The sequence below is a fragment of the Siniperca chuatsi genome, linkage group LG5 (assembly GCF_020085105.1).
Source record: "Siniperca chuatsi isolate FFG_IHB_CAS linkage group LG5, ASM2008510v1, whole genome shotgun sequence".
In the NCBI taxonomy this organism is placed as follows: Eukaryota; Metazoa; Chordata; class Actinopteri; order Centrarchiformes; family Sinipercidae; genus Siniperca; species Siniperca chuatsi.
Window position 1 is genome coordinate 22705137 of NC_058046.1, and position 13809 is coordinate 22718945.

The window sequence follows — 13809 nt, forward strand, 5'->3', positions numbered from 1 at the left end:
TACGAGATCATCACAAGGGTTCTTAGATTTTACCACAACAAAGTCACTATACGTCAAATGCACCATCACCCAGTGGTGGAAGAAGTACTCACATCTTTTACTTAAGTAAAAAAAACAATACTACAATGTAAAAATACTCCATTACAAATAAGGCATGCATTCTGGGTGAATAAATGTTAAAAAGGGAAGCTAAAGGGCAACGAGAATGCTGAGCTTTCAAGTTTCATCAGGATTCATTAATAACATCATCAAGCGCATCATGTTTAATTAGGAATGTAGTTAAAAACATGCACACAAACAGCAACCATTTACTGCATACTGAAGTTAGAAACTGAGTACAATTAGCTGATAATTAGCCTGATCAGCCACTGTCAGCAATCAATACAAATAACCAATAACTAACCGCAATGTCAATGTCGACAGTCTTCTTGTCAATTTGGCATCAATATAATCCATAAAGATAAACTGTATTTCCTTACTTACATACTTTCCGTACTTCACATTTTGGATTTTGTCGCCTCAACTCTCTACCGGCCTCCATTGTTTAGCTGTGCCCACCTGCTCCCACACCTGCAGGATTTTCTGCTCTCTGCTTGCCTCTCAGCCCACATTTGTCTCTGTCAGTTACCATGCTGTGGTAGGATATCATTTACATTTTATTGATCCTGATTATGCTCATCAATCCTGGTTCTGAATCAATTCCTGGGACATTTTGTGGTATTCTTTGATATTGCAAGTGCTCACATATCTCCATCAACAATCAGGCAATATTACTACAGGTGGCAAATTTACTATTTTCTCAGCGCCTGTGCATGGAGTTGTAATGAAGTGTGTTCTTGCTGAACCAATTCTGAAAATGCAATAACAGAAGCCTTACACATGATTCCATATTGATAATTTATGTAAAACATTTCAATGATATATATATAGTTCAGATAGATATCGGTTTGGAAGTGTTGTATTTTCGGCCATGTTATGTCATGCTATTAATGCTGCAGTATTAAAGTGTAGGTAAGGACAGCAACAGTGAGGCTTAGCTCAAGATCATGGAGCTAGGGTTATTTGTATTACCACCCTCTTTAAAAAATCAAAAACATCCACTTGAGAACCACGCAAATTTAATTTCAAATGTGTTTGATATTTTTGTGAATCCAAAACAACCAAGAGAAAAGGACATTTAAAATAATGCCTGCTTGCTGTGAAGCTGGTAGCCTGCAGATCTGAGGGACAGGGAAGCGGTGATTTCAAAACTTGTCAGGATTTTAAAACTCTGAGCCCAGCCATGTGAACCCTCAGGAATTATTTTTCATGATGTTTAAAAGCGATATCAGAATTACTTATATGACTAACTGAAACTTTTAATTTGAGGACAAATGGCATTTTGTGGCTATTGTATAAGCGGGATAATAACCTCCAAGGCAAGTGAAACAAATCACCCTCCGCTTCACTTCAGGTGGTTCTTAACCATTGCGTCATCCATTGCAGTCCTAGAACATATAACTTGTCGGGTATTATCCCTTACTGTACATGTCCAAGCTGTGTATGTGTTCACTTATTTGCTTGCAGGTTTGGTAATCTTTTCCCTATTGGGCTTCGATACTGTCAGTGGGCCTCTTGTAGGTTTCACTGATTTTAAGTTTGTGTCCTGCGTAAGTCTCTCTGTATCACTCAGTATGACGTAGCAACAGTCTAAAGATGAACCATATCTGTCAGCAAAACTATTGTGAGTGACTTACACCTGAGGCTGAGCCTCAGGCTGCTAGTAAGCTGCCTTTAAAAAAGAAAAAAAAACAAGTTGATTGTCACTTTTTGTCATAATGACTACACAAACACATACTTTATGCACGGTCGTACTTATTGCACTTATTGGCATATCTTTTCCTCCCTTCTCTGCGTCAACCCAAACAGTTGTCATACCTGTGATGAGATGTGATGACAGCTAGTCATCTTTGAGCACATATGCACACATACAAAACACAGGACTCCTGATTGGACACAGCCGCACACACCCTTAATATCACTCACATTGACGTCTCAGAATAGCGAAAGGGAGCCTTTTGTGTCACCTAGACAGACAGAGCGTGTTCCATCATTCTACTGTCAGATGCTGCCAGCATAGAAGGCTGCGAAACACTTTGGCATTTTGACATTGCCTTTTTTGGCTTGACCTTTTGAGTGGAGTTTTGTTAGAAAAGTCTGTCCCTCTTCTGGGTGACCAATGGATGCTGTAAAATGATAGTGTGCTTTGGGTATCTCAAACTTAATTTTCCCTTGTTGCTAGTATTTGCCACCGTGGATGGATTTTTGTTGGCTTTATACGCCAAACATAATTGAGTTTGGCATGTGCACACAGGTAAAATGTTGGTGTTATGAGTAAAAAGAAGCACTGCATTGGGCTTTCATTGATGCAGTATGTGCTAGCTGAACGAATCAGACTTTTCACAAAGCTGGGTTCATGACCCCCAATCAATTTGTCTGATCATCTGTATTTTTTGGGTTTCCCCTCTTACAGTTATACTAGTTTCAGTGTAACTGTTAACTTCTGTTTCTCTTTTATCTGCTCCCATTGTGACACAAGGTCTTTCACCTTGTGTTGACACCACTAAGCAAATAGACTTTGAGTCATAGTGAGTATACTGACATTTGCTTGTAGTGCTGTAGCTAAAAGGCTACATAGAAGTGTGTAGAAACAGCATGAATACCTATCTCGTAATTAAAACCTTACACCAGGGCTGCACCACCTTTCGACCCAATACAAACCCCCTTTTTTAAACAAACATTTTTTGTGCTTTTATACACAAGTGTATGACTTATGCTCTGTTAATAATATTTACTCATGGATATTATGCTCTGTTAATAATATTTACTCATGGATATTATGCTCAGTTAATATTTACTCATGCATATTAGCTCAGTCTGTATGAGAGACTCTTCATATCCTCAGTCTGAGAACTGTTTACTTTATCCAGATTAAGGAAGCTGGGTTTTGCCATTTACATGATATTTAAAAAATCAAGTTACTACAGAAACATGGCAATAACCACATTATTTAAGTGCATGTAAACAATAAATATGAAACAAAAGAAGCATCACACAAAGGCCTCAGACCATTTCCAGCTCACTTTTTTGCCATATTAATCAATATAATGCCATAAAATGGCAAAGGAACAGTGTGTCCACTTGTTCAAGGATGATGTAAAATTGGGATTCTGCTTTTCATTTAGTTCATATTTTGTCCACATGGATTTCCCATGTGTTTGCCGGAAAGATGAGCAGGGTTGCTGACAGCTGTGTGAAGTTATCAAGTAGGAGACAGGTTTGGTGTGGATGAGTCATGTCTAACCTTTGACTGACGGAAAAATACCCCTGTCAACCTGCCTGTCCATCTGCCTTTCCATCCTTTTCTTCCACTTTGCCAGCACACCGATAATAAACACCACCAGCTGTAGTCTCCCTAGCTGAAGCAAATATTCTGTATTTGTCAGTCACAGACATGCATACATGCACCACTCTTATATTGCATGCAGAGTTGGGAACACTAATCTTTTAGTCACTTCAACAGATGCCATGAGTGACTAATAATCAGCATATGGATTATAATGTTGTCAGAAGTAATGCTGACGATTGTCAGGATTCATTTTGTGTGCGCCAAAGTCTGAACTCGCATAAACACTCAAACACATTTGCCACTGGTTTTCTTCGGCACTTTATATAAAAAGAACTTGACATATTTTTCTTTATTTGCTGTCTTAAAGAATACAACAAAACGTGAAGTGTTCTGTAGATTTACCCTGTGTGAGCGTTAGTGTGACGGGTTAGATAATGATCTGTAATTTGATTATTTATTCTTGATGTCACCGACTTGTTATCAGAGTTCCAGTATTTTGGTGCCAAGCTGGAACCTGAATATAGAGAGAACTTTGGGAATGTGCCTCTGGCGATTGTCCACTGGTACTGCCGTACCTGCTCTATCATGCTGGAACCATCCAATATGTTTGCTGCCTTCATAATAGCTTGTAGAAAATCGGATTGGTCTGGCTGCCTTTGTTTGCCTTTAAAAGTAATTGGATGCTAGTTTATTCTCCTTACATGCTCCAGTGCTCCTGCGAAGTTTAGTCCAGGAGTGTCCAAGGGCCATCTTGTGCTTTTAAGATGATGAGAAATCAAGTCCAAAATGCATTTAGCTTAATGTTGTTAGTGCTGGTAATCTACAGGCTAAATTTTAGTTTTCAAAATGCTTTTGCAAATATTTATTTAAAATATATGTGGAACACAGAAACAAGCTTTTGTGCTTAATTGTATTAACACCATTTCTCTTTTCTTGCATGTCCATACGCGCACACACAGACACATGCACACAGTGTTGTTTGCCATCTCCAAGTCCTGAGTCATGCTGTTGTCATGCTGTTGTTTAGTATCTTCTGGCTAGTGGCCCAGACTGTGGTCTCTGGCTCCCTGTGGATATTTGACAAGAAGCCAAGAGTGTCATCCCCCTATCCTTTATCCTCTCATCTCTCCATTCCTTCATCCCCCCATCCGCTCATTTCTGTCAAGGCAGTCCTCAGACACAATTTCTGCCTCGGATACAAACAAGGACAAATGCTGAGGGACACTTCTTGCCTGCCCGATACAACTGTTGAAAAAACATCAGTTCCCAACGTGCAGTGCTTCACATTTTTGATGTGCAGCGCAGGGCATTTTAATTCATATCACACACTTTTCAGCCCCAGTGGATTTTTGAACATTCTAGTTTTTGAAGTAGGCTATTTCCCTTATTTAGTTTTTCTGTCACTGGTCACCATGTCCCTCAGGCTTTGCTAGCATGCATACATTTAAACAAATAGACACCCAACACGCTTATTTATAACAAACACTTTTTTTCACCTAGTTCTCCTTTTTCTCAGTTTGTTCCTTGGTTCATGTTTTGAGTCAGTTTTATGTGTAAATTCTAACTTGGTCTCCAACATCCTTTTTAATAGTGCCACTATCTCTACTTCTCTGAGGACTCTAATCTGGTGGCATACTCATGCACACTGAAATGTGAACAACTAGAGTGTGGGTTAAATTAGACATCGTCTTGGAGTTGGATATGCGTAATAGTAGGGACATGGTTCTTTCCCTCAGAGCACATACACACCACAAGCAATGACAGCACTGATTTCATCATTTGAATAGCTGGCTCAGTTGTTTTTAATGGATCCATAAGTACTGTAGCTACATTGTGAAGACAAGATTAGAGAGCCAGCTGGTTCATTTCTCTAAATTATGATATGGATGAAGAGTACAGACAAGAAGTCTGTTAAAGCATTTCTCTGTAACCAGAACTAACATCTCTCCTCTCTCTTCTTTCCAGGTACAAGTTGATTCGCCGACGAGTCATCTGGCTAATAGGACAATGGATCTCTGTCAAGTTCAAATCTGACCTTCGACCTTTACTTTATGAGGTCATCCTGAGCCTCATGCAGGATCCTGACTTGGTGGTAAGGCAGCTACAGACACTGTTTTGTAAACTGCTTATTATGACTGGAGTGCCAGCTTCCCCAGAAAACATTGTATTCATAATGACTGAAATGGGCTGTTAGTGAAAGTGCACATTCGGCTACACAAACATAGTTCTCTGCTTAACAGCATGGAACCACAGCTATTATGCTGCCAACCTTCTACAAACAAAGCCAAACATACAGTAGTTAGTCAGGGATTGCCGGAAGGTTTTGTCATCTGATTTCTCAACATGCTATTTTCTTTTTTCTTTTTTACAGAGGTTATTTCACATATTACACACAACCAAAGCAGGCCCCACTAGTCACCCACCACAACCTGAAAATGAGCGCTGCCTGTTTTGGTTGTAGGCATAGGACGATATGAAAATTTCATGTCACGATTATCCTGGCCAAATTAATTGCGATTCACGTTATTATCCCTATAATAATCAAAATATGCTTAAAACTCTTAAAATGGCACTAAAACATACTGGAATCACTTTACCTTACATTTTGTTAAGAAACAAATATTTTTATTGCATCACAGATAGGACACACATCTTTTTAGTGAACATCCTTTTTAGTGAAAAACAAAGTCCAACTGCATAAATAAAGGATAAATAAATAAATAGAAAATGGGAACTTTGTGTGAGTCTACTCTTATTCTTCATTTTTAAATCAGGCTCTATTTTTCACTTCTCTACCATGATGTCAGATGGTACAGATAACAATTTCATTTGTCATTGCATCAGTATATATAATTTACCCCTGACTAAAGAAATACAGTAATTATCCTTTAACATAAATAAAGTGGACTGGCATTGTGGCATAGAGTCAAACTGTACTAATTTGGACCCGTTTTAGTAAAAACTCGTGAGGATATTCACGATTACCGCGATAATGGAAATTCACCACGATCAACTTATCTTTCCCTATCCCTATTTGGTTGTTTGATAAACTGATCAAGTGTGTACCCCTTCACCAGAGCACATAGCGAACTGATCGCTGTGCACGCACAGTCTGCGTATCACCTGCCTGTAAACATGCACGTGACGCGGTTACTGTCACAGATAATGTCACCTGGACGCTAGAGGCAGGCGTTCAGTTACGCGAGGTGGCTTTTGAGTGCGTGTGCTGGTTAAAAGTTAAAAGGTTACTGTCACGCGGCTGGTTCGTGCCCTAATGTAAGAAACGCTTAACACACACACAACTTGCCGTATCTATCTGTACTTACATCTTGCCGGCATATAGATAAATCTGTTTGTTGCTTGAGTTTGAGAGTTTTACCATCCTCAGCCGCGCCTGTTTATCTTCCACCACACGGATTAAGCATACATTTGAACATCACATACAAGCTGATTTCTGGAGGGGTGGCAAAGGGGTGAAGTGTGGAAGAAGTAGGAGGGGGGTTTTGTTTTGTTAGGATAGACTTTTAAAGTACTCAAATGATGTAAATTATCAAGGTTATTTGTATATATGTATATGAATAACACACTGCATGTATCTGGTAAAATTTCCTTTATTTTTTCATATGGCAATATATATTGCACAAAAAAAAGATATCGCAATGTCATGTTTTTCAAATATCATCGATCCGTAATGGATACCAATTAACGGAGGCAGGTCATATCTCTGGCATTTCAGTATTTGGCTGTATAGTAAAATGATTAGGCAGCTACTATGGAATTAAATGTGTGTATGTTGCATTATATGCAGTTAGCCAGTTGTCTCCCTATGCATTGCACATTCAATAGCTCATCAACCAGACTTATAGTTTTGATATGTAAAATTTGATTCAAGACATAGTTTTTATAATCTAGGTCCATACAGTACATTGGAATTTGATTTAGGTTTTATGAGAGGAATAATGGCTCTTACAGTTTCAGTGGTCTTTCTTCACACAAGCTTGCTGTTACATTACTGCTCAGCCCTCCAAACATTTTCCTGATCAATATTGTCTGGGCCAACTAAAGGCTCTTGGGCAGAATTAATTATTGATCATAAACTTTAAATGGGCTAATGGAGAAAACTGCCCTTGATCAATCAGTCCAATTGGTTATCAATATCTCTATTGCTATTCTGTGGTCCTTGAGTTCAGTGAATTACTCAAGATAATAGTTATATTTATCTCTGACCTTTCAATTTCTGTACTTTTATTGAAACAGCATGCTTCAGCACAGCAATTTAGGCTTGTAGCTGCCTCGTTTTATGTTCTTATGTGTTTTGTTTTTTTTAAATGGGAGAATATAAGAGTGAGAGGGGTGGCAGAAACACTGATAATTTAATGAATGTAGTCCTATTGCAAAAACTGTAGAGTGAGTAGAATTGTAGTTGTATTAAAATGTCATTTAACTGCATGTGGGCTGAATGGGTTTCAGTGTAAGTGTCAAAAAGTTGTTTAAACTAAAACTGGTGCCTTTAATTTCCTAAAAACGGAAGTATCTTAATGAGGATGTGCTTATTTTGAGGAAGATAGAACACCAATTCCTGATGCCATGGTAGTTGGCCAAAGTGTTTCTGTTTTTATTTTTGAAATTTCTACTGTTTTATCTACATTTGTAACCGTCTCACCCCCATGTCTTGCACATTTTTTAAAGATTAGTCTGTTACATAAATTTCACTTAAACATAAGTGATATTAAACAAAATTCCCTAATTTAAAATATGTTACTGAAGATACCAACCAGATGTCTCCAGAAAGATTATCTTTGACTGTCTTTGACTCGGGAGTTATGAGCTTGGTAATATAACTGATATACAAGCCTGTGCCTTAAATGTGATTAGTGAAATTTTGAAAATTAACCCCTAAGTGGCTTTAAAAAGTGTATTATGCTTTTTCTTCCTGAGGAGACTGACTGCAGTGTTCTGTGTTAATAGAAATCTAATAAGGTTATGTTTTGCTAGGCAGATAATGAATTGCAGGAGCAATCAAGGTGTTATTTAATATAAAAGATTCTGCATTTCTGTTTTATAGAAATGGTTTAATTAGAGTTTTTTTTGATTAACAACTGACGTACAACTTATTTTACATGCTTATTTTATTTCAGTTTGTTATCAAACATACTAATATATCTATATTTGTTATGCCTTTGAGGAATGTAGATATCTACAATAAATACAGATTTTTGTGGTAACGTTACACCCTCTGGGAGCTTTGTATGTGAGACAGACATGCATGCACACACATTAACAGTTCATTGGCATCTATCAATGACATTCATGAGCTGAATCCTCATTTCCTCCAATACATTCTCCTCCTCTCTCTTAACAGCTGCATTCTTCTCTGATGTTTACTCACAGATTCTGAGTGAAGGCTAAAAATATTCTTGGTGGCAAGTTTAACTTCTGTTTTCAGTCCATTTGCATTTCCAGTAGGAGGTAATGTTTTCTAGAATTTGCTGTTAAGCCAGCTTTGACGACATCAAGCTGTGATGTTTAGTCAACTGTGTCCCATTTTGACTCACTTTTCGGTGACTGCAGGAAGGCTTTGAGGCATTTTAAATATTCATTTGTACCTTGTGATTATAATCCTACTCAATCATGTTTTTGGTTCTCTTTCAAACCTCGCTCGGTACCTTCTGACGTGACCAATCATGGAAGCTCCAATACCACCGCGTCTGTCGGGAGACAGACCAATCGTCTTGAGTTGCATGGGCCAGCCCGTCCCCCCTTTTATGCCCTTCGCGCCCCTCACGGCATTCTCGCATTCTTCCCCGTGAAGATCATTTGAGCTCCTCAGCCACAGTCGTCAAGGCAGTCACCGAGCGTGGATGTAAGGTGGGCGTTGTGGCGGACTTCTACCTGATTGTAATAGCTTACGAAACAAGCTGTGTGTCCATTACTGCTGCTAGCCATCAGAGTTTTTAGCTAGCTTTGGTAACCACCACACCAAGAGGGCGCAGTGGGAGCTTTAAAGGCCCTAGATTCCAGACACCTGAATAGCCAGCGACCCACCAGCATGGTGCTCAGGACAAAAAGTATTTTGCCACCGCCACTCCCGTTACCTTGTCAAACATCTCATCCCACCCGCCGGAGGGGAAGAAGACGCGGACTTGCCAGCGCCTGTCACACTTGGTGGTGGAGGCTATACTTCTGGCTTATGAGAGTTGTGGACTGCAGCCCCCTGAGAGCCTGCGGGCTCATTCCACCAGGAGTATGGCCACTTCATGGTCCTTGTTCAGGGGCATTTCTCTGAGTGACATCTGTGCCGCTGCTAGTTGGGCATTCTCACACACATTTATTCGGTTTTACCTCCTGGACGTGACAGCGTCTTCACTGGCGCACTCAATCCCAAGTGTGGGTTCATGTTAAGTGTGTGCTAGCCCATGGGGAGGGCTTGTGGTGTCGACCCTTCGGGATTGACATGTTATGGGCTTTGGAGTATGCAATTTGGGAATGGGCCACATCTCCTGTAGTGAGATACCGAGCAAGGTTTGAAAGAGAACTTTTGGTTACCAGGGTAACCCGGTTTGTCTGAAAACCAAGTGAGCTATATCACAATACTGCCCTGCTTCCATGTGTGGGGTACATGGAAGACTTGATACACTTGAGAATGCTGTGTGGGGCGCCACAGGCACAACTCAATCCATATTATATCAGGTGGCTTTTTCCCCATGCCAAATATAAATATTTGTCGTCCGTGTAACTCTTACAATCACTGTAGAATGATACATTTTGTTGTTAAATGATCTGAGACACAAGTAAATCCAAAACACTAATCATTAGTCATATCTTTCTCTTTGAAAAAGCTTATTATAAGATGGCTCTCTGTTTCCGGTGATTTTAGTGATAAGCCAGCTGTAGCTGCAATTTGTGCAAATTACTTTTGTTTATCTGCTCTAATTCTAATTTCCAGATAATGCTTGTTTATTGCCTCTGTCTATGAGGCCACAATGAAACTTTGACCCACTGCTGGGCTGATTTAGCCGATGCCATCTGTATTAAATGTGTCTATGGTCCAGGTAATAACTGTCATTTGTTTATACCGGTGGAGCACTGGTTGTATTATTTTCCTGAAGGAAGATTGTGTGCATTTATGTTAACATGCATGCAGTTTGGCTTGACATAGTTTGACTTTAATTTGCTGTCCTAGAGTGTTTCAAGTAATTTTCACTGATTAAACTTTTAAGCACTTTTAAATTCAGTTTGAACCCTCTGCTTTTCAGTATCCCTCAAAGACAATTTGAGACTGAATAATGATGTGAAGTGCTGATGGCAACTGATGGGCCTCGTTCATCAACATACTCCTTTTGTTGCTTGTTAATGTATGCAGCATTACTAAAACATTATTCTGTATTTCATGATGTTGCAGACATGGGATGGATTTGTACATCTCTAAGTCCAGCTATGTCTCAAATTCAACTTTAAGCAATTTCATATCTTGAATGTATATTTTACATACAATTATTGTGAATGGAGGACAATTAAGCCCATTTAAATCTATTTGTTAGATTCACAATTACGTGAAATAGGCTTTCATGTCTTTCTGAATTGGCAGTTTTCTGCCATGCTGTTTCAGAGAGAAGATGAAACTTTGTCTCTGCCTTGTTAAGACAACATTACCAAACCCATTGCCTGTTATGTGAATATAAATGAGTTACACAGATTTAAACATCAATCTCTATGGATTATGCAAATTATTTCATCCATGGAAATGTATCAAATGTGTTTTTAATGTCTCATTTTCATGCTGTATTCCTATGAAAAAGTAGTTGCATTTTACGTCTGGTCTCCGGATCTTATAATTGAGTCACTACAAGGGAAATCAATGCTGTTGTTACAAGTGTTAAGTAACGACGATAATAACTTATACTCCTTTGACAAAACCATGATAAATCATTTTATTGCAATATTATTGCTTGTTTTAGACAGATAGTATCATGGCAGCCTTAGAGTCTGTTTGCTTTTCAGTGTTTCAAAACACATACCATTCATAATTAGTCATAAAAAGTATACATTTTAAAGCTCAAATCGGTAACCATGCTGTTATCATCCTCTGCTGCAGTGACAGGTCTGTGCTAAAGATGTAGTTGTTTTTGTGGGAGGCTTTTTGAAAGCTTGCTGCTTATTTAAATCAGTCACTTCAATATTGGGAAAATACACCAGCTAGTGAAGTGTGATACTACTGAGCTTATGCTTTGGTGTGGTGCGCAAAAATATGAACATGGTGCAAAATAAGTAACTTCCAGAAAGACTTACCTTTGAAGTGAATTGATTGGCATTAAAAGTTGAAAAGTATAGAGTCCAAAAAGAGAAACTCCAACCACTTCAATGGATATGACTTGTGTGTTTTAAGAGACTAAACCACAAATATGAATATATTAATGATTTATTTTTGAAAAATAAAATATTCAACAAACACGTTTTCTTCCAGCAAATGTATGCTGTCTTCCAAAATAACATGATTTTAATCTAGGGTTTACCATATTTAATAGATGTGAAAATATGCACATAGAGAAAACAAGGATTGATATATACTCGTTTATTTTTCCAGCCAGTATTATTTATAGCATAATGGGTTATGCTATGTAACTCGCCAGTTGGGGTAGAATATAAACAAAAAATAGATTTTTGTTTTTTTTAATGCCAGGTCCTGCGTTCATCAAATAGAGGAACACAGACCACTATCTTTTTGTCACACCTGCTTTATTTAATGCTAGAGTAGGTTTTGTATTTCAGAAGCATTTTTTGTTATATTTGTGGAAACTATTTGTATTCCGACAGCAATCAATAAATCAAATGCTCGAAATGATTGGCTGGCCTACCTGCTACATCTACAGTGAGTTATTCATAAACCTATAACTGAATGTTGAATGTGTTAGGAGACAAAAATTACATGACAAAGCTTGCAAAGACCTTTTATAGACTGAAGGGTGTTGACAGCGTTTGTTTGCGACATGCGCTCTCTCTCTCTCTTGCTCTCTCTCTCACACACTCTCTCTCACACACACACACACACACTCTCTCTCTCTTTCTCACACACACTCACCCTCACTTATCCACCCATGTCTTTTGTACTTTAAAGGTGTTGCAAAATTGTTGAATTGTCTCAGTCACTCACCTTTCTTTTCACTTTTACCTTCTGTAATCTCTGATCTGTAATCTAATCACTTTCTCCCCGGTGGACATTCCACCTCCATCACTCTGACATCGCTAGATTACACTGCTAGAGTCTATAAGAGTGGAGCAGGTTACTTCCTTTTATAACAATAGACAGCCTGTATTTAGCTAACATGCTGCAGTTGCACACTCAGATAGTGTTCAGTTATGAAAAGCTTTTGTTATATTGAACTAGTTGTGGTCTTTCTGAGGCTGCCATTAATGGAAAATGTAATTATGGTTTTAGTGTTTGGTTGTATTGCTGCATGTGCAGCTGTGGCAATCTTCTTTTGTTCATCAATTTCTATATTTCTTTTGCTCTCAGTCTTTTTTTCTGAGCTTAGTTCACTACAAATTCAGTATATCTTCTTTCTCTTCAACTTTGATTACCTAACAATCCAGATGAACTTATAGAGGGGAAGTGTGATGCCTAATTTCTAAAGTGCTTTTCAAAATGAACTGTATGTTTATCTTCTTTTTCTCACAGGTGCGGATTGAGACAGCTACAACCCTGAAGCTCAATATCCTTCTCATACTTATACTTAGATATTATTTTTCAGATAGGGCATAATTTTTGCAACAATTACATTCATCATGCTGTTCTTATGCTTGCTATTTAAGCCTCAATGCTTCTAACTGCATACAAGCTTTATCAGTCTTTAGTTATGCCAAAATAATACCCATACATACCTATCCTCAGCAGTTTGATTTTATCCTTAACTCATGACCACCTGTTGATGACTTTGAGTTCCGGACAGAGCAATTCCTCCCAGTGAGTACATGTATCACTAATGTGGAAATGACTGTATATGCTTTTAATTCAGTGACGAGTAGAATAAAAATGTCTTTCACAATAATCAATGAATACATTTACATTTTCAGCTGCCCATTTCCCCCTTTTCTAATTCTTAAATTCTCCTCTCTTCGTTTAGTACCTCGAGTCTATCTTCGGTCTGCTCTTCCAGTTGTTGCAGCAGGTGACAGAGTGCGACACTAAAATGCAGGTGCTCCATGTCATCTCCTGTGTCATCGAGAGAGTAAACATCCAGGTGAGATGTGAGATATCAAGCAAAAAAGTGTTTGTGGATGTTGGGAATGTAGGTAACATATTACTTTTCCTATAATTTCTTTACCATTATCAGTTGCAATACATAAAGTGAAGTTGAGTCAAACTCTGAAATGTCTGAAGCCCTTGTTTTGGACATCTGGGGAGATATATTCTGCTGCTGCTT

At 38.4% G+C, this 13809-nt stretch overlaps 1 protein-coding gene across 2 annotated transcripts in view; it reads left to right on the forward strand.

Annotated features, from left to right (window-relative positions):
- The window catches only part of ipo11 (importin 11), a 122376-nt gene that overhangs the window by 41720 nt on the left and 66847 nt on the right, over positions 1-13809 (forward strand). For both annotated transcript variants that reach the window (XM_044196091.1, XM_044196092.1), the window contains exons 16-19: positions 5354-5480; positions 13065-13098; positions 13309-13349; positions 13510-13626. In XM_044196091.1, the coding sequence (XP_044052026.1) occupies positions 5354-5480; positions 13065-13098; positions 13309-13349; positions 13510-13626 (319 nt within the window). The remainder of the gene's footprint in view (positions 1-5353; positions 5481-13064; positions 13099-13308; positions 13350-13509; positions 13627-13809) is intronic.